The sequence below is a fragment of the Hyalella azteca genome, unplaced genomic scaffold (assembly GCF_000764305.2).
Source record: "Hyalella azteca isolate HAZT.00-mixed unplaced genomic scaffold, Hazt_2.0.2 contig6470, whole genome shotgun sequence".
NCBI classification, from domain to species: Eukaryota; Metazoa; Arthropoda; class Malacostraca; order Amphipoda; family Hyalellidae; genus Hyalella; species Hyalella azteca.
In genome coordinates, this window is record NW_025936631.1 from 219,424 (window position 1) to 242,055 (window position 22,632).

A 22,632-nucleotide genomic window follows, 5' to 3' on the forward strand; every position below is an offset into this window, starting at 1 on the left:
ATGGCGAGCACAACAGTGCGTTTTTTCCATAAATGAGAAAATGCGCTAAAAAGGCTCGACCAGCTCGTACGGTTTTTTATTCTAAGTAAATTTAGCTGTTTTCTGTGCACTTATTTTTGTACCGAAGGTTATAATTGTAGAAATATATATATATACATTTTTTTAAATTGATGTTTGGTTCCAGTTGCATCAGAATACCCATCCGGATTTTGTAAATTTGGAAACTTAGCGAAATTTATTGATGAAATATGTATCCTGAGTGAAATCAAAATGATGAATTTGAAAACAAAATACTCAGCTTAAATACTCTGAGAGCATAGGTTCCTTCCTTTCATCGAATTTTCTTCTCTTCCCTCCTTTACTATTCCCCTCTTTTGCTCCTTTCGTTGTTTCCACCCTTCTTCCTTCCCTACTTCAACGATAAAAAGAGTTGAAAAATAAGAGCCCCAACTGTTTCTGTTTATTATCTCATGATTATTGGACCCACAGTGAAATAAGTTACTGTGAGCCCTTACAGAAAATCTTACATAAATTCCAGTTTTTATTATACCTAATAGAACTACCGATATCATTACAACCTGTCCAATAATGCAGTTCTTTCAGAAATTATTTTTATTATGCACCGTGGTGATCTGTGACACTACCCCATATTTATATTATATTAATTTAAATAAATAACCTATAATTCATTATATGAGAAATTATTAAAATTATTATGCATTTCAAATGTGTAGGGGCAGGAACAGCTGATAGTTTTGAAGTTAAACTATTTACCCAGTGCGGAATTTTGCCGGTTACGAAGAAACACGAGGAAGCCTCTGCATCGTTTATGGAGATTCTCTCTACTTGCAAGGCTAAATAAATTCTAACGACGACCTCACCCGCACGCTGGCAGTTTTTAGAGTCCATTAAGCAATTAGATGACAATAAAATTCGTGGCAGGCGGGTTTTGTCTTCCACGAAGGCAGCGGCTGCAAAACAACGCGCTTCGTTCAACGCGGTATCTTATGCGTAGATTTCCTTATTCATTTCGGACCTCGAGAAATAACACTAATTTTTTAAGGAAATTTTCACCCGTCTTGAGCAGGTGAAAATTGTGAACGATTGGATAGTGAACGCCTGGGGTGATCCAATTAAACAATGAGTGTATAAACACTTTAGAAAGATTAAATACAAGTATCTACCTGTTATATTCATCAATACCAAAATTTATTTATATCAATTGATTATACCGATGAACAGCCATGTTTAATTAACATTTTAAAACCTATTTGCAATGTGAAGAAAAAGTTTGCAGCATTTCTTGCGCAGTTGTCCCACAACCCGTACCGTGTACTTGCTGTCTGATAGTTTTGAGCAAAAGTTCCACAACATCCTTCACGTTCCAGTGCCATCCTGAGCTGTGATGATCCAACGCATTTTTAAGTAACCTTCGCTACATCTGACGACACTTGCATCTATTTTGCTGCAAAGACAACAGGATGTTGTTTTCAACCCTGAGGTGACCAAGCTTTGTAACCTGAAATGATCTGTGTTGTTGTTGTCTACCTCTGCTGATAGCTTGACGTTGCAGCGCTGCTAAAGACATCTGAGAACGATTCTGTTGGATAAATTAAATTAGCTACAAAAGTGAGTTTCCTTTGGCCCTCTTTGTGTCCCTCTTATGTCGCTTAAGAACCACTTTGAAAATAATGGAACGTTATGGTTATATTCAATGTTCAGATGATTTACACTCAGAATTTTTATTATCAATATCCCAATATGTTTGAAAAAACTACACGGGCAGTCCCTATATTAACCAAGTTTATTTTATAATTAGTTACAATAGAGACGTGCAAACTTTTGACTGCACAAATGACATCGTGAAAAACCTTGATTGAAAAAAGGGAATTTATTAGTTAATGGCTCCTCCAGAAGCTGGAATATAGTTCAACAGAAGACACAGAAGGAAAGTTGTTCAGGTTGGTCAACGTAACTGAGGGAAGCAAAGTTGTAAAGGTAATCTCAAACTTCATCAACAAGACGTGATCAGATTTTTTTTAATAGTTGAAGGGCTCCTCTTACTGAAAGGTTTTCTTCTATCTAATATTTTTGTGTTATTGTGTCTCTTTCATTTTTCCATTCACTGAATTAAATTATCGAGTTTTTACATTTTAATATCTAAATTCAATTAATGTTAAAACCCGATAATAAGTTGTCCAATCAGAATGATGTGAAGTAATGAAACCAATGAGAATGAAATAGCAACCAAAATCAAATATTATATCCTTAGTTTGCTTAAATCTTAAATAATCACCGTGTAAAACTTTGTTTGATCTGAGGATACATTCTCCATGAGATCCTGTTAGATTTGCTTCAAAAAGGATAAAAAGTTTCTCGATATTCTTTCGTGAAAAATATATTATTCAGTTACGGAAATACTCAAAGAGAGATATCGGTATTTATGTCTTCAAATGTATAAAATGAGATCGTGGTTGGCTATGTTACTTAACATATAATTTCTATAACGACTGTTTTTGCTCCGAACGATTGAGTTTCTTCGGAACGACTGTGCTTGTTACCTAACAAACGCCTTGTGTAAAAACTGCATCCGCAAACAGAACGGCCTTATTTGTTACAAAACAATCACCCTATACAGAATGCATAACCGCTCAAACTGTACTTGTTTACAGACTGAATGGTTCATGTCCAGGCATTGGTTGACTCTTTTCTAAACTGAGTACAGTGCGCAGTGAAAACGTTAATTTGCACGTTTCCTATAACTCATATACGCACAGACTTATGTGCTGTCAGACACAGCTTGTAGACGAATTAGTTATGCGGACACTATTTTGGATTTTTGAATAGAAAAATTGAATATAAAAATTGGACAGTAGAGCAACCGCAAAAATTTTACCAAAAAATTTATTTTATTAACCCACTGAGTATTTTCATCCTGTCTACTATTGCATCACAAAAATCCCAGTGCCAGACGCATCGGGCTAATGCCAGGTATATTGGAGGATCTCCAACTAAAAAATAAATATTATTGCCGGATTAGGGTAATAAAAACTTAAGAACTTGACATCTTTGTATTTCCAGTTTCACAGCACTTCCAGTTTATTCTTGAATGTATAAAATTATGCAGCCATGTCCTGTGGCATGCAGAAAAGGATACATGCATGTATCTTGTATTGCTTACAAAGCTCACCTATTTTATAATCGCAGTTAGGGAAATTATGGCTCCGGTGCAAGGAAGAGACACCTTTGTTCCTGATCCAGGATGTATCAATGTCAGTCAACAACTTTTGCGGATTGGGACATAGCCAAATTAAAAATTTACCAACCCTATTTTCCCTCATTTTTTCGTCATCAAAAAAGAATTTTCCTGTTGGTTATTCCAAATCGTTCGTAATGATTTGTCCAATAAATTTGATCTCATTAAAGACGCTAAACATATACCAATTTCACAGAGCGATCAATCAGCATCGTTACATTTTGTATCAACTGTATTTGCGAAATTATATTAGAAGTTTAATAAGCAAAGATAAACATACATGAAAATTTGAAGGAAAATTAGTTGAATTAGAATTAGAATCGATATGTTAGAATTAGAATTAATTAATCGATATGTTCTTACCTAGAATGAATTGAGACGATCATATAAGAACCTCCTAGAGTCCTTATATGTATGTCATTCGCATTATATGTACGCCCTATGTGCCATTCGCATGTTGCTGGGAATGAGTCAACGAATGTTAATTATTCACTTTGTCTTGTCACAGTTATGGCATTCATTAAAAACATGTCAAGATCAGTTCCGAATTTTCCGAAATTTGTGTACATGCGTCGTCATTTTTTCTCTGAACGAATTTCCATGGCACGCACAGTATCACAAATTTTGCATCACATTTTTATAAGACAGATGCGTCGTGAACTTAATTCCCGCCGGGAAATATTTTGACAGCAAAGCACGTTTATTTTTAAACCTGTCATGACAGACCAGAGACGATATTCGCATGTTCAGATCTTCGATAAATAAACAAAATTTGTATTTCGTCATATAAAATTCTATGAATTATTCTGCCAGCTTTTAATTCTTACGTATTTGCAAAAATAATTTACAAACGCTCGCATAACTTTTTTTCATACCAAGTTAATTGCACTTCACATGTAGGTATGTAATGTCATCAAACTCAACTCTAAACGAGTAAAGTGAATATAAACCAATCCTTGTCGCTGAAGAACGATTCATTCTCCGAATTTGAACCATGTTAATAGCGCCAGTATGAGAAATATTAATAAATATTAAATAATAACGATAATAGTTGCAAGAAACCATGCATATATTTAGCTTACGATGTCTACACGTTGTTTTCACATTAAATCAGCTATACGATATATAATTACATATATATGTTACTCATATGGAACTAGCTCAAAATGTGGAAAATATAAGCGTAAACTCCACCATAAGCGTATAAGTCAATCATGGTCGCGTCGTATAACAAGCAAACTTATCCTTAGCGTTTCTATGGATAAGAATGAATCTTAATTCATATGGATAAAATATGAATTAAGATTCATTCATTACTCTAAATATGAATTGAGATTTAGAGTAACTTTGCCTTCATTAGAAAATGACTTCGATAATGTAGTCAAAAAAAACACTGTGTACACTAGTCATTCAAACATGACTGGTGTGCACAAGTGAACATAAGCATCGCCTCGCGAGAGATACTCGTAAGTGCTACATGAAATCATGAGAATTTCAATTTTATTTGCCAGTAAATGTCAGCGACCTTCGTCAAGGTTCTTCAAGGAAAAAATATCTATTATTCTGAAAACATAAGCTGGAAATAGGAGCAATTTTCAGTGAGGTTGCTTTCAGAAGCTGCGCAGCGAGGCTTTCAAGTCAATGGGGGCACAGATCTCAAAGGACCTGCATAAAAAAGCAGAAGTTGTAAGCAGAGCTTTAACCTACCGAAAAAAATCCTTCTCAAATTATAAAATGTCAAAGTATCTGCCGTTGTGCACATTAGAAATTTTATGACTATTAACCCTATGTAAGAATGACTTGCCATGCAAATTTTTAGTTGAATGAAAGGCAGTGACTGCATTGTCCGTCTTTTTCAGAATTTTTCATATATTCATCAACTAAATCAATTTGTCTAAAACTCAGTGATAAATATTGTAGTTAGCTGAGCTGAAATTTTACACGTGTGTGGCAAAATTTATTGTGTATTGCTTCAAAAGATAAATTTTACTGTTAAATTGTCGACAGAAGCATGTGAGGATATAAAGCCATCTGAGCAAAATTTAAATGTAAGTTAAATATACGTTATATATACGTTAAATTCTCAGACCAGCCTTCGAATTTCTGAATAAATTCTATAATATTCAATCGTGTTTTGCATTGATAAGGGATAATTGAATCACTGAATAACGAAAATATAAAATAAACTGAACGATTGTTGTTATTTGGAAATAATGAGTAACTAAATTACTCGTTATTTTTTAAATGCTATATGGATTGACACAAAGCGCACTGTTAAAAAATAATTTGATGAAGTAGTATCATTTCTTACTAGGTAAATAAGTTTCTTCTACATTGAAGAAGGATCTGAGAAACGAAAATTCGGTCTCCACACATTTAGAATGAAAGTCCAAAATATGTTTCAGTTCCCGAAATGCTATGTTCTGTTTGAATATGATAAATTAGAGCCGACTGCTGTGGTTCTGAAATAGCGTTGACTACGCAGAACTCGTCAAAGTTGAAGCACTTGTATTTTTGTTTGTAAGGGTCGAGAGCGAGAACCATCCATCATACGAGAAATTTGTGATGACAGTTGCTCTCTACAGTGATGAATAGCGAGGTCTTAGTGCTATGTAAACTCACGTCCGCAGCACACAATATGTTTTGCAAACAAAACTCATGTGATTCTCATCGAATATTCCAAAAGTAGTTGAAATTATTGAATTCATATGAAAACTCTATAATATTTTCATCATTGTTAATGCTAGTGTAATTTGTTAACGGAACACTGTAGAACCATAATTTTTCAAGTATTTCTAACCTCCACTCAGTTATTCCAGCGTCCAAAGCCTTTTGTGTATTATGAATACGTAGAAAACAGCTTTTATGCTATTATAATCGCATCCGTCATTTCTATATTTGCGGTTTGGTAACATTTAAATCTTATAAAATATCAAATAGCATTCCGATTCAAGGCAATACAGCTAGATTGAAAAGACCTCAAAACTTAACTTTTGCCTCTACAATTGCGGAAAGGATTTAAACTTCCTGCCTGCTGTGACAATAACTAAAACGTGTGACGAGCTTTCGTACACGAATGCTCGCCCAGTTTTGGAATCGCCAGCAACTGCACCCTCTACGAGACTTAATATATTGGAGCTTCTACACTGAAGCTCCAGTGGATTACGGTGGTAAATCTTCCATCAGCCCCGGAAAAAACGGGTTGCGTTGGTTAGACAACTGCTCGCCTGTCACTGAAGCGCCTCGACCGCTACAGAAAACCTTGGTTTCATGTCTACCGCAATTTTAGATGAAAACTCATTGTGTAGAGTCTTGTGTAGATGGAGTCTTTTGAATATTTTCATAACATACATTACTCTATGAAACAAATAAATAATATTAGAAATATAGACAACATCAAGAAATAATATTTCAAGCCGTACATGATAATTTCAATCACCTAATTCCAGCTAGGTTATGGCTAACATTTCTCATTGCAAGTAGAGATTTTGTTTTTCAATGACCAGAAGTTCAAAAAATATAACTCAGTATTCACTGCAGTGAATGACAAAGAGCGCATTTTCTCGTCGACGAAAACTTGAGGTCACGGACGGACGGATAGACGGACGGACAGACAGACAGACGGACATGGCGAGCACAATAGTGCATTATTTCCATAAATGTGAAAATGCGCTAAAAACATCGTCGTTTAAACTACTTCGCGTTGCCCAAATTCTAAGCAGGATCGACCTAATAACCTAATTAGTGGAGTTCAACTTCAACCTTCATGTCACCTGTCGTTTCGTGCTTCACAAGTTGAGGGTTTGGACCACCTTGCGCCCGAAAAATTGACCAATTTCTCTATTAAAACTCATTTATTCGGGGCTTGCACAGGTTTTTTTACAGTTATTGAAGTATTTTCCATTTTTCAAACGTAAGAACCTGTAATTCATACAACCAAATCAATTTTTTTCCTTTTTTCCCAACCAAATCCCTTGTGAATCAAGTCACGAAAAATTCAAGAATCGGCAGCAGGCCATGGGCCTATTTCTTCAGTGCCGACACTTCTATTCTATTCTATTCTAACCAAATCAACGTTGAACGAAAGTTGTGAAATTGTAGACAAATCAACTTTAACGATTTAGTGGCAAAATGTAAATTTCCATTATATACCTTGGGACTCATTATTAGCTTATGAATGTATTCATTCTTCGTAAGTTTGAAAAGGTTGGCTCTCAGGCGAGGCGCTGAGAGGAGTTATGACCTGGCGAGCTATGCAGCTCAAAAGACGTGCTCCGTCTCGTCAAGTTTTGCAATAAACCTACGGCATCTGCATGCTAAGTTTTAAAATCTTTTATCATTTGTTTCACAATTGCAACGTAGCTCGTAATGACGGCTTTTGTTCCGTAACAAAATGAGATAATTTTTCTCACGTAAAGGTGCCAGCGATGGCATGCAGCTCTGCAACAATAGAAGGGTTTGAATTTTCCATTTAAGATCATCGGCTACTAATAGTCCTATATAACGTGATGAAATCATTTCAAAATTAACGGCGTAAACTTGTTCTATTACAAAATCACGGTCATCAATTGTGATCAACCGCAATTGAATAACATTGAAAATTATTCTAACAATCGTGAAATTTAATATAACAATAATTGTTGAAGACAACCTTCGATTCAAGTCTTTCGTAACTTTTATGCTGATGCGAGCCGCCATGGCTGGCCATTATGCGAGTAAGTGCAAGACATTCGGTTGGAAAAATGCAAATAAAAATGTATACATAATAGATATAATGAAAAATATGAGAAAACGTGTTGAATTATATAATATGCGTTTCATTATACATCAGATATGATATCAGATATACATCAGATTCAGTATACATCAGTGCATGGGAATGTTGGACTATATAAACGGCGACAACAAAGTTTCACCAATTATAATTAAAATTCTTGATAAGAGAAAATGAGGCTTAACATTCATTAAAACTAACTGTTAGATTCAAGCTACATTCACTCACACAGTTTCCTTTTTTGCTTGCTACAATAATTTTTCTCAAATCACATGACAGATGAGCTTCGTATGTCAAACCGAGCCAAATGAGCTTTTGATCGTATTTCAAACATAGATGATCGGGCCACTCTGCCGCATCAGTCACGCGCGACTAGCTTAAGTAAGCTCTGCTATGTCAATCAAAGTCAACTCTGGCAGCAGATCTATCTCAGACACCGTCACTGCTACCGCTCCTATTATTTGTCGACACTCAGTGTTCTGTTTTGGGAGCTCAAGCCGAACGTGTCATAAGTGGCTGAGCAGGCGTATTATTGTGACTGTAAATAGGGGCGGTGACTCGTCAAATTTGAGTGAGATGGATATTGATTAAACTAGAATGAAAAATTTTACGTTTTTATGTTACAAGCAACCGAAGACGAGTTGTCTAATTTCGAAACACAGTTAATTCAATTAATTAATTAATTTAAAAGAAATTGGGTGGCTTGGTATTTAAATGTTATTTGATAAGGTAGTAGGCATTATATTTTTTATTGTAATTTAATTAGTTTTTGTAACACTGCAATCGGGAAAAGATAAACTATTGTTAAACTAATCGCTGTTTCCAGACCTCGGTATTTCGAAAGTCAACGTTTACCGTTTCAAGTACAAGTTTTTAGTTTCTGCCAATTTCGTTGCAAATTAAATGAATTTGAATTTTTGAGCATTATCTTTTCACTAATGGGGTTTCCGTCACAATTGGTGTTTACTCAAAGTAAGAAATTTATGTCTAGGCAACATACTAAAGTCATTTCCGATTTTGACAATAGGACTTGATTTATTATTCTTTTCCCCACTTTGGTAATGCATCTGAGACTATGGCTTAGGAATTGAAAGTCTTATTCACTAAATATCTTCTGAATGTTAATCTGCACGTAGTGTTGGTGAATAATTCTAGAATTGGTTTGTTTTTCATGTATAAAAATATTGTCCTGTTTTTATGCGTTCAGCCATTTACCAGTTTATAGATACAGTTGTGCGCAATTCGCATCAGCGTACGTCGGTATGACGTCTCACAATATTTATACCAGGCTGGCGGAGCATAAGGGCAGAAGTTATATAGAACGAGAACCCTGTTTGCGCATCCTACTCGTTCAGTTGTGCGCGTCCATGCCGAGCAGTGTAATGTACCGGTTTTCGAAAGTGATTTTAGAGTTCTGATTTTCACGACCGGTGTTTCTGGCCTATGAATTTTAGAATCCCGGTTTATTTTTTAACAAAAATCTAGTTTAACTGTCGCCTTCAGATCACGTTCCCTTGAAATTGTAGATAGATACCCTGTCACCCCAGTTGATTTGTTTTTACTTCGGTCAATTTAGGTTTTTATCGTTTACGTTTTCTTACTTAAAGAAACGGCAAATTTTTTGTTTATTTTATTATTATTATTATTATTATTATTATTGCTTTTAAATTCTTAGTGAATTTAGGATCTGATGAGTCAAGTGATCATACTACAAAAGACTTAGTTTTGAACATTCAGAGAAGGGTGGTAATCCAGGTAAGTTTTAAGAAGTTGGTTATATAGTTATTGTTGTGTTTACGTTTATTTCGTTCAACAGTGTAACTACCTGCTAAATCTGCCAATTCTCTTCCATGTAGCTACATTTCGGAGCATCTCTGTGATCACGACAAGTGCACCAAAATAATCCAATTACAGAAATGGCCCAGCAAGCAATGTCAGGTTAAATCAACGTTGAAACAACGAAACTCACGACGATGAAATAACGTTGAATATTAGTTTAGAATGAAATTTAATCAACGTAATTTTTCAACGTCGTACATTTCGACGTTGTTTCAACGTTGAATTGCAATTGGGATCTTGCAGTCGGATATAAACGCGGTTTCATCGTTGAAATAACGTCGAAATGTACGACGTTTAAAAAATACGTTGATTTAATTTTCATTCTAGACTAATATTCAACATTATTTCAACGTCGTGAGTTTTGTTGTTTCAACGTTGATTCAACCTGGCATTGCCTGATGGGGTGTTCATGAATGCGCGAGAAGAGTTAAAGCTGTAGAGAGCGACTGAAAATAAACTAAGATGATATTCATCATCATTTTGTCAAGTAATTCATCACATTAATTGACTAATTTACGTAAGTTACTCAAAATAACGTATATTTAGTACAGGTAACATTGAGTATGCGTGCTGTAAAATGTTGCGCTCGTTGTCACTCAAGCTGGTTACAACGCCCCACTTTCAACATTGTAAGAAAAATTAATACAAACATGTTTTTGAATGACACATCTTAAATAAAACAAAAAATGTAACGTAATTCTTTTGCCAACTCTTCACAGCGAGTTCATCAAAAGCTTTTCAAATTTGAGACAATTGCTGCAACGTTGAAATCATGTCTCCAATACAGTATTTTGTCTTACCAATTGCATATGTTCATGTTTTTTTACGGTAAAACTCCGATATCTATCTACATAGCTGGATTTTGAAGTGAATAACATAAAAAGTATTTTACAAAGGTTATTCATGTAGATTACTCGGGCTCAAGTCAGATTAACCATTCACTCAAACTGTTTTGCTCTCTCTAGGTTATTAGTAACGAATAGTTTCGAAGCTCTACTAACGACGGTAGTTAAAAAATATTGGGAGTGCTCGGTCATTAGGGGTTTAAGTAATCAAATTTTTAATCGGGGCTAAATAGCCCAGGGGCCATACTTTCAAAACTGGCTAAGTTAACGTAAGTATTTACGCTCTATTTTCTTGTCTATGATTGGTGGATTTTGCTTGAAAGGCCGTCAATGATTGGCTGATGAACTTACGATCTCTTAACTTTTTCGAAAGTGTGACCCCTGGTCTTGATGAGGGTAAATGACCGACCTATTAATTACAACACTTCTCTTTAAATTCACTTCTTGTTTGTTTGTTTGTTTATTTGTTTGTTTGTCTGTCTGTCTGTCTGTCTGCTACAAATCTTGTAATCGAAATTTAACACACTTCTACTTATCCTATCGATCTGAAATTTTGCACACGTGTGTAAAGTTGGAGACAATGCATGAATCAAATGTCAAAATAAATGATTTTGAAAATTAAAAAAAAAATTTTTCAATATTAAAAAAATTGAAAAAATAATTTTGTCAGCTACAAATCTTATAACTGATATTTGACACACTTTTACCTTTCTAATTGATCTGAAATTTTGCACACTTGTGCGAAGTCAGAAGCAATGCATGAATCAATTAATAGAATAAATAATTTTGAAACAAATTTATATATTAAAAAAATTATATATTAAAAAGTTGAAAAATTAATTTTTTTAATATTCGAAAATTAAATGGGAAATTCATTGTACATCTGTAAGATTGGAGACACTGGATTCTTTTGAAGTGTTGTCTTTAAAAAGTAATTTTTAAACGTATATTTTTTCGTTTATGCATCCCGAGATGATGGGCCCTCTCCTAAATACTACTTTTGTGAATGAACGCTCACATCTTTTTCTTCAGTGATCTCTCATAAATTTTATTTTAGTATGATCCCTCATGATTCTTCTTAGTAGCGTGATTTAGAATTCTTGTTTCAACATCATCATTATTATTATTTATTATTATTTAGCATTAATTCCGTTTTAAACTGATCTCTCGTCGTTCTTTTTCAATCATATAATTCTTCTATGAGCGAAATTCCTAATAATTCGCATTCATAACGTGATCCCAAATTTGTTAGTTTGATCTCCGTCGTAGCTAATAAAAACTTTTACGATTAAATTGAATCGTCAGTTAGGCATTGGATATTATCAAGAACTTTAATACCTGTTCCTCCTAAGTTTTAATGTTATCTGGAAATTAAGTAATTAATTTCTGGCGGCACGTTGCGAACAGCGTTAGCATTTTAATTTTGCAGAACCAAACAATACAAGGAACTTTGTTGTCGTGGTTGCGTATGCAAACTTCTGTGACTCAGGAGACAATATGGCAGACAATTCATTGCAATGCAAAATTTAAAAATAAATGCATCAACGTTACTTGAAGAAAGAAAATGCAGGAGGGAGTTCAAATAAGTGTCACCTGACGTAATGAATTTAATTTTATAATAAGGTTTTAAATAGCGACCGTAATCGTTATGAAATTATTCATGTTTTATACAATAATATCGAATTATATTTGCCATGAGTTTACATTTTTCAGAGTGACTCACATTCCAATTTTCGTCCCCGAACTGCCGTCACCTCAAGCATCACTTTCTTGACAAAAATAAAACACGTTACTACATAGCACAAATTTTGACTGATATTTTTCGAGTTCAGAATTCCAGAATCTAGCACTACAAAATTTTATAAATGCTCAATTGATGCAAAATTTAACAATGCACGATAACTGCTACAATTACCCTGAGAACCCAAAATTTATCAATTTAAAATTTTGTAGCGAAATAACAAAGGCAGGTTCAGCTCAAGTTGATTAAATGTTAATTTTTGGTTGCAACGAACAGACAGCTTTGGATGTCATAGAGAAGCTTTTCAAGCAACTATATCAAAATTCAATAAATATAGACACACTTTGTTCTTACTTTGTGTTCTATAAATCTTATTTGTGTTCTATTTTGTCGAAGAAATATCATGTGCGAGTGCTCGTTGTGATTCATTTCATCCAACCTCCAGCAAACAGCGTCCAGCTCCATCGAGCGAAAAAGCTCGAAGATTCTCGCGCAGACCAAGAATGATATTAATGTTGTTGAAGCTATTTTTTCAGCTTTACATTGAGAAGCGTTTAAATTTAATGGAATTTTTAATTATCAATTGGAAATCAACGCTGGTATTAATTTTCAGAGTCTTGCTTTAAGGCTAACTTTGGATACAAAATTTGGAAGTCTAAACCCCACACCATTTTCAATCAAACCCGAGTTTAAGTAATACGAGGCCTTGATATGCCTCCCAAAAACCAGGAATAACAACCATCCTAGAACAGTGCGGAGTTTTCTCTTTTATAAATTAATAGAGGATAAATTTGGACGACTTTTTATGCAGGCCTCCCATCAGCCAAAAAAATGCATCCCTTAAAATTTTCTCAAATCAGGTCTTATAGGAGATTCAGGTATGCAAGCAGAAATTCAGGCAATGATGCAACCTATATATTATTAATTTAGAACATCCATTCATGAGCTAAAAACTTATTTATTTACTTGTCAGTCTGAGCAAGCTTAGTTTGCTTATTTTAAGCGCATTTTCTCATTTATGGAAAAAATGCACTATTGTGCTCGCCATGTCCGTCTGTCTGTATGTCTGTCCGTCCGTCCGTGACCTCAAGTTTTCTTCGACGAGACAATGCGCTCTCTGTGCAGTGAGTACTGAGTTATATTGTTTCAAGTTGTCGCAGGGAACTGTTAATAAATATTCTTGGTAATCAGTTTGTCCCTGTAGGTAAGAGGAATTTAGTCTGGACGCCGTGGCACGCCAGTCGTTGTCAACCAAGCCTAGAATATACAGCAATGCAGCAACGTGTGATGCGATGAAAGTATGAACGAGTCCTTGAAGGCATTTACTTCTAGGAGACAAAGCCACTTGAGTGTGATGCTTATTGTATCAATGAATCAAATGAGATGCTAATTAGAAAATTGCTCATAAAGTTTTAGTTCAACATTTATTATATGTTTAAGCTAAACGGAAACAAGTTGGGCTTGGTTGACAACGACTGGCGGGCCACGGCGCCCAGACTTAATTCCTCTTACCTACAGGGCAGGGACAATCTGAATATCAAGAATATTTGTTAACAGTTCCCTGCGACAACTTGAAAAAATATAACTCAGTACTCACTGCAGTGAATGACACAGAGCGCATTTTCTCGTCGACGAAAACTTGAGGTCACGGACAGACGGACGGACAGACAGACAGACGTCGGATGGACGGACATGGCTAGCACAATAGTGCATTTTTTCCATAAATTAGAAAATGCGCTAAAAACGTAGCAACAGCAAAACCAACTGTATTGCGATCCCATAGCGGTAGTTGAACATGGTTGGCTTTCTTAATTTTTACGATCAATATTTTGATGTAGTTTGATGCAGTGGGAATTTTTTGCGGACCAATCTTATCACACATCCGTGAATTTATCTCAAACCCATTTACCTTAGTAATCCTATTTTTCGCAACAGAAAACAAGAATTAAGATCAAAATAGGCCTCTAACACGCCGTCTGTCTCCCTGCGTCAATAAGCTCGACTTACCTGAGTTGAGATGACTTGAGTTTACCGAGCGATCAGATAGCTTGGCATCCGGTATTTAATCTTGATTTCTCGGTATTAGCTCCTCAGGTTCATTAGATTTATTATATACATGATTCCAAACTTGAGTAGCTTCGAGAGATACGATTGAGCACGCTTTGGGTTAAAATATGTCATCGTTAAATACTATATATTTATTACATCTTTTACATAATGTAAATTATTATATCGCTATTACTTAAATTCACGCAATACTTTCCGCTTCTGTTCACTAACGCTGACTGTGGAAACAATTTTACTTTAACTCACCTTGTAAGATTTGTAGGCAGAAGATGACAGAGCAGAGGAGCGTTGCTGGGCGTCGCATGTTGCTCGTTAGGTCAAGGGAAGATTTACGTGAAATATTCGTGTTGTGTTTAATGAGAAGCACTTGCGTGTCTTTCAGACACGAATGCCTGGAAATGTGATCTCGCTTCCACCTGACAATTCAAACCAAATTTGTCTTAAACAACTATATAAATTAACGTACGGAACGCGAACGACGGTTTCTTGTTCATAATACAAATTCCATGATATAGAGATTAGTTCACTGATTTCGCACTTTTAGAGGTCGATTTGCCTAGCTACGCGTCTGGACTAATTTTACACGGCACGGCCTAAACTAAATTTTCAATAAATATAATCGATGACATGATTTGAGATGAACGTGATTCCATAGTAGTAAGTGAATATCTGGAAGGAGACTCACAAATCAGTCGTTAATTTGAATGAAATTTTACCAGCAAACTTTCATTCAAAATTATTTTCCAATAGAATCCATCACTGCAACAGAAGGTTTTAGAGAAGAAGAGTAAAAAATTTTGCTTGAATGATCACCGATTCACGTATTACCAACTGTCTTTCAAGTGTAGAATCTACCGTCTGACAGACTGTCCCTTGGCGATTAAACAGGCTGAAACTTCTCTGTTCGAAATCTGATAGGCGTCTTGATTGCATTTCCCGGATCGTTAATTAATTTTTGATTAAGTCAATAAACTTTAGTCGCATTTTATTGATACATTAATTCACTTTGAAGCTCTGCATGAAATATGCTTGCAAATGCTAATTTATAATTATACGTTTTTTTCTAGAATATGAAGATCACTGTAAAACAAAACGTTGAAAAATTACTTTAAAAAATTTACAACATTCGAGAATGAATAACCTCATAAAAAGCATACAGAAAGATTTCATGACCTCATCAATCATCTTCGTTCGAAAATACGTAAATCAACTGGAAATTTAAGTTTCGAATAAATATTTCGATTCCATTTAAAAGATTGATTTACGTAATTACATAAATTTTATACTTTTTACATCCTCGGCAATAAATATTTTCATTAACATATTAATATTCGGTATATTCTCAACATTAAATTCGGTATATTCAATATTTTCAATACTTCCTGCAAACCCTGAAGAGTGAACACTTTCGCTCATCATGCGAATTTTATTCTACTTCTTAACAAGGCAGAACCGCGCACTTTATTAACATTATTGTTATTTTTGCTGACATCAGCGTTGGTTATTCTTGGTTATAGTTTGTTCAATCTTTCCCACTGCGATTGTTCAAAACGCAATCGCACTGCATCTTTATTTTCAGTTATAAGGACCAGTTTGTTTCCACTAACAGATACCGATTTAAAAATCAGGTTAAAATTTCTAAATGTTTTGTTCGCAATTTACCCCTAGATTTTGTATTAATGTATTTTGTACAACTGATTAATAGTTTCTGTCTGGTTATTATTAATGCGGTAGAAGATAGATTTCAGCTTCAATTTTATGCCTCTCATAGATTAAGTTTGTATTTCATTAAAAACTCGATAAAAATGTACAAGTATTGGTTTTAATTTATTTGCCATTTCGATTCCATTTATTTAACGATCAATTTGAGTGCGACAATTTTTGGGGGAAAATTTCCAATCAATATTGTCATTTGTATTGCGTGCTCAACTTGCATCAACATTTTGATTGCTGCGCAATGACAAGCGATAAATAAAAAGGGGCTGTTTATTTATGAATTCGAATCCCATCTTAAATTTATGCTCAATAATTCAAATCGACGCGTTCATCGAAAGTCAAATAAAAACTGTCGTGAGTAAGAGTTGCAATAGAATATAATTAGAATATCATTGTAATTGAATTATATTTCAGTATAGTTGCTCCAGGCTATTTGTAATTGTTGTTGATATGCGAGGTAAATAGTAATGATGACGGTCGCTTGTAGCGTCATCACTAGCAACACAGGGTTTGCTGGCCGCGACACACACAACCTCGCGGTTCAACAGCGCGCGGCCGACTGAGGTAAACATTGTTCCTCAGGCTTCTAGGGTCACACTGATAATGGCTGACCTCACCAGCTGTTTTTTCACCGAGATGATGGCTGACCTCACCAGCTGTTTGTTCATCCAGATGATGGCTGACCTGCCAGCTAATTGTTCACCCAGATGATGGCTGACCTCACCAGCTGTTTGTTGACCCAGATGATGGCTGACCTCACCAGCAGTTTGTTCACCCAGATGATGGCTGACCTAACCAGCTATTTGTTCACCCAGATGATGGCTGACCTCACCAGCAGTTTGTTCACCCAGATGATGGCTGACCTCACCAGCTGTTTGTTCACCCAGATGATGGCTCACCTCACCAGCTGTTTGTTCACCCAGATGATTGATGACTTCACCAAAGCAGTTAGTTGCCCTGGTGATGGCTGATCTTTTATAAGCTCAGAAAACGTGAGAACGCGAAAATTAAGCAGAACCAATAATATTGAATAGTTTAAATTTTCGGTGAACTTACAATTTAAGAAGACCAATGATATAAGTATTATGAGGCAGAATAAGCGCGCATTAATTTTAAGAACAAGCACGCAATCAAAATACAGAATTAGCGTCCACTTTACCGGAGCATAGTGACAAAGCACAGATTTTTTAGTATCAGTTCATTCTTAATTTCCTCATTTACTCCAGATTTATACCAATTTCTTATGTATAATAATGCTGGTATCCAGGATACTTTACTGGTCTACTTATAGGACTCAAAAATGAACTTGAGGGAGAGTCTAAAAAACTCTATGCTTTATGAAAACCGGCCGGAGCGAGAGTGGAACCGGCCAACCATGGCGCTCCCATTTCGGTGTGAAACAGTTATATTCGCAGATATTCTTTTTAAGCATGAAATTGTATAAAATTAGTAACAAATAAAATTCGGATATATATAATAATTTTTGCACTAAATAGAAAAGAAGATGTACAAAAATATTCCTCACAGTGCAAAAATTACATCATACTGTAATAATGCGGGTATAGTAAATAAAAAATTAAACTGCTCTTAGTTTTGACAGTAAAATTCGACTTTGTAATCAAAGTTATTTTTGGAGACATTGTTGGCGAGTCCAATGAGGGTACCCATGTGTTTCACAGCCAACCCATAATGAATGGATGGGCACCCGATCAGCAGCCCAATCACGTCCAAAAATCAAACAATTGCTAATTTCCATAACAGAATCGTCTTCAGTGGATTGTCTGGGACGCTTGCTTTGAGATGTTGAGGGCATGACATTGTCTTTCTTTCCTCGCCTGATGGTCTTGCAGGAGCAAACTTTTGTTCTTTCTTTTTAATAGCTTCTGTTTGTAACTCAAGGTCTGCTCGCAAAAGAATAAGAACTACGCTAGAAGAAATAAATACGCAACGGACAGCGACGTCCAGGAGGGATTTCTTCTTCAATGGGAAAGACGATACTCGCTGAATCTGAAAACATTATACCGCTTGCAACAAGATTATTTTTACTTGGCGAGTAAAGCTCTGCTGCAGGAGACTCCTTTGCAATTATTTGAATTTGCCTCCCCAACCCAACCGATCCACAATCGTCTGATATAGAAATGACCACTACTCGGTCTCGGTTCATGTTGCTATCCACTCTCTCAACTGGCTTCAAGGCTCCGGTGTTCATTAACGTCACATTGTTGGAAATCAATGTAGCGGCTTCCAAGTTGAGAGTAATGTTGGAAGTGCTCTTTCATCCATAAGTTTACCCTGACTTGGAGAGTTCTCTGGCATGATAGATATGTCAATGTCAGTGCTCGGGATCACTTGGTTCCTGCAAAGTTGGGACTTGTTATTTGCGTTCGGGTTGCCATAAGATGATTTCGGGTGAATGGCTAGAGCCTAGAGGTCAGCATAGCCCAAGTCCACAGTGCGATTCATATACCTTCCCGAGCGTAGCGCAGCCGGGCATCTTAACGGCTTTCGACACAGAGCGCCCACCACAACAGCGCCGTTCAGTCACAGGCACTGTTTCACAGCGCCGGAGAACAACTGGCCGGAGCGCAGCAGGCCCTACCTACAACGTCTTACCCCGGCCCTACTCCTAACCTAACCTAACCTGCGCCTGTTGCGGTAAGGCCTGTTGCGCTCCGGCGCTGTGAAGCAGTGGCGGTGTTTTTTAAAGTTGATGTGGTGATATGAGTCACTTACACATAGCTCATTGATCTGAGGCTATGTGTAGATATTGCATGCTGATGGTTGGCGTTGGGCCCAGGGCCTGTTTACGAGTCAATTTTGTTACCCACGGCTGCGTTCCCATGATTTCAGCTGGAAGATTGTCACTTGAGTTGAAGTTATTCCAGATTTCCTTTGCTCGGCTACAATTCCAAACATTTTTGCAATTTGGTGTGATCAACCTTCCTCCTTTCTTCATATCCTAATTTGAAGACTGAACTCCAGCCTCTAATACGGTTCAGGAGTTCTGTTCTAACCGTTGAGGCAAGAGGTTCGTTATGCTGAGCTCCCGTGACAGTAGCCGGCTTCGGCCGGCTGCTACGTCATCTTTCTGGAACTATCTTTCCCGAACTTTGAACATACCGTGCTGTCCCGCTCCGAGGCGTTGAGCCGGCGAATGGTACGACCAGCTAAAGTGAAGTTTACCTCCTGAACACCTATAAATGCTCCCGGCATCTAACTGCAAAATTCGTTACAAAGATTTTAAGATGCCTCCATGTGTGGTTATAGCCTCTGGGTGAGTGGTTAGTGTCCCTAGGTAGTGGTTAGTGTCCCCAAGTGAGTGGTTAGTGTCCCCAGGTAGTGGTTAGTGTCCCCAGGTGAGTGGCTAGTGTCCCCAGGTAGNACCGTCCGGCAGGCACCGATGCGGGCCCCCGAGGGGCCCTCGCCTCGAAAGTATTTAAAGAGGGGTCCGGGGCGGCTACTCCCTTCTTCCTCTGCTGTAAGCGGGGGGGTGTTGGGCATCTCCCCTTGCGGCTTGACCCCACATTGCCCCCCGCCCCCTGGTGGATCCTTTGCCGCTCCAGGGGCCAACAGCTGCCGGCCCCGGGCGAGTCCCCCTTGCGCCATAGGAGGCGAACCACCGAGCAAGGACATAACTGAACCCTTTCGTACACTTCATGCGTCATCGTCATTAAAAGGAGTGAGACTTTCAGCGTGCATCTCTTGTGAGTAGTCAGTCTTGTGGCGTGGCAGACTAGAGGCGTGCTACGATTTGAGGGCTTCGGCAACCGCTTCAGTGAGCAGGGAATAACTCTCAAAGTAATGAACGTAGCTCGATGAAACTTCACAACTTGGTACACGTATTCATTAGGACGTAACGGTGATGTCTAGCTCGTGAAAATTTTTTGAAATTTCACCTTCATTCGTGAGTTAGGCTATCTGGCTGAAATTAGCAGTGAGCAAGAAATTTCTTTAAAACTACTGTACTGATTTGAACGAAACTTTGAATATACAAACCTAACCTCCGAATGGCGATGTTTAACTCGTGACAATTTTTAGATTTTGCCTTCGTTTGCGAGTTTTTTTTCATTTTCCCACATTCGTCATTTAAACAGCAATACGTGCTTAAACTCGCAGTGAGCAAGAAATTTCTCCTAAAATACTGAAAAGACTTGAACGAAACTTCGTATGTGAATACCTAACCTCCCAACGGTGATGTTTATCTCGCGACAATTTTTTCAATTTACCTTTCGTTTGCAAGTTATACGGCTATACGTATACGGCTCTTGGTTCATGCAAGGTTTAAACAATAGCGCCTTTTTTCCATAAATGAGAAATGCGCTATAAAAACGGCCTGAGTAATGCCGGTCGTTTCTCCGTATATCCGTTTAACTCGCAAACGACGGCAAAGTCGACAAAATTGTCATGAGCTAAACATCACCGTTGGGAGGTTAGGTATTCACGTACGAAGTTTCGTTTAAATCTGTTCAGTATTTTATGGGGAAATTATTTGCTCACTGGAAATTTAAGCATGCATTGCTGTATAAATTTCGAATGTGGGTAAATGAAGAAAACTCGCGAACGAAGGCAAAATCTGAAAAATTAGATTGGTACTAATTGCAGTGAGTAAAGAGAGCGCATTTTCTCGTCCGTCCGTGACGTGAAGTCAGGGACGGACATGACGAGCACAATAGTTTTTTTCATAGATAAAAAAATGCCCTAAAAATCATCACAAGCTAAACATCACCGTTGAGAGGTTAGGTTTGTATATTCAAAGTTTGTTCAAATCTGTGCAGTAGTTTAGAAGAAATTTCTTGCTCACTGCGAATTTCGGCACGTATCGCCATATAACTCACAAATGAGTGAAATTCCAAAAATTTTCACAAGCTAAACATCACCGTTAGGTCCTAATGTATACGTGTACCAAGTTTCATCAAGCTACGTTCAGTACTTTGGGAGATTAAGTCTTTGCTCACTTAATTTGGGGAGACCGGCCGCGAGTCCGGCCGTAAATTTGTCAGAGACGTCATGAAGCAAATATCCAATACAGTAAGCTTCGCTATTTTTCTAAAGATAGTAATCCCCTAAATCGCCAAGTTTATTTAAAATAAATTGATAACTATAATTTTAAAATTCGAATGACTTGGAATACAAAATTATTTTAAATACGTTTCACGTCCAAATAACCCTGCTGGATTCCAACGGAAAACAGTGTCCCGGCACAGAGGAGAAAGACCGAATTCATTTTGCGGGAAGAATTTTTGTCATCGTGATTTTGGAACCTCTAAACTATTTACATATTAATTGTCAAAAATTCATTAGGTATACTATGTTTAAGCCATATAAACAAATATCTGAGTTTTTTATGGCCACAAAATGTTTGTATTGGTCTATTATATTTATAAGAATTAGCTGCTACCTATTTCCTTTTCATTGCAGCTGACCGAGCAGCCGAGCTGAGCAATGAGCATGGCGACATTATTGGCATTGATGGATACTGGGTAGTTTTTTTTTGTGAAAATGTAGAAAAATGCACCTTTGCCCATATATGTTGAAAATTACCTTTGAAACCGGCATGTGACAGACTGACAGTGGCACCACAGTGCCAGTGGCTGCCGCCCTGCCTGTTGGCGGACGGCGGCGGGTAACGCCGTAATGGGTTAAGGGGAGCGTCTGGTCAAAATTTTTTAATTTTGGCTTTTCCGGTTTTTAATCTCATCTTAAAGCTGACATTCTGCTCTATTCAACGGTACCAAAATCATTTCTGTAAGTTGATTTATGCGTTCATGACAGTAGCTTATGGTGACCTGGAACATAGTGGCAAAGCAGAGAGTTTTTTAGACTCTCCTTCAAGTTCAATTTCAAGTCCTATAAGTAGACCAGCAAAGTATCATGGATACTAGCATTATCATACAAAAGATATGAGAAAATTAAAAATGAACTGATTCTAAAAAATCACTGGTTTGCCACTATGACCTGGAATAAGGTATAAATTTTTCCATCATTGTGATATTCGATTTGTTATGAGTGAATACCGTCAAGACTTTCATCTTTTAATTTTTTCCCTCAGTTCCCCCAGCGAGCGTGGACATCGTGGCAGACAGTTGACAGATCGCGAAAGGGTGGGGACTGGGGGGGGTGGAGTTCTTTCACATTTAGGATAGGCGAAAATTCCCGGTAGCATACTTAAGTCTTAAATAGCTAGTCCACATACAATGTGCTTCAGTTACCTGCCTGCAGTAAGCCAGACTGTAGAGCATGGCACAACATAGGTCGAGGACGCCGATTTCATGCACCAAAGACGCCAAGGTGGATGCCACTGGACGCCGGTCGCCAATTATGCTTCTCCATAAATCGCGATTTACGATCGATATGGCCGATGCGCCGTATTGATCTACACGCTACGATCGTAACT

The 22,632-nt window shown here is 37.0% G+C and overlaps 1 protein-coding gene across 1 annotated transcript in view; it reads right to left on the bottom strand.

Moving 5' to 3' along the window:
* Positions 1–14,891, bottom strand: part of LOC125178012 — a 34,579-nt gene extending 19,688 nt beyond the window's left edge. Inside the window, exon 1 of the mRNA XM_047880855.1 lies at positions 14,769–14,891. Coding sequence (XP_047736811.1) covers positions 14,769–14,826 — 58 coding nt within the window. The 5' untranslated portion in view covers positions 14,827–14,891. The remainder of the gene's footprint in view (positions 1–14,768) is intronic.
* Between the last annotated feature and the right edge of the window lie 7,741 nt (positions 14,892–22,632).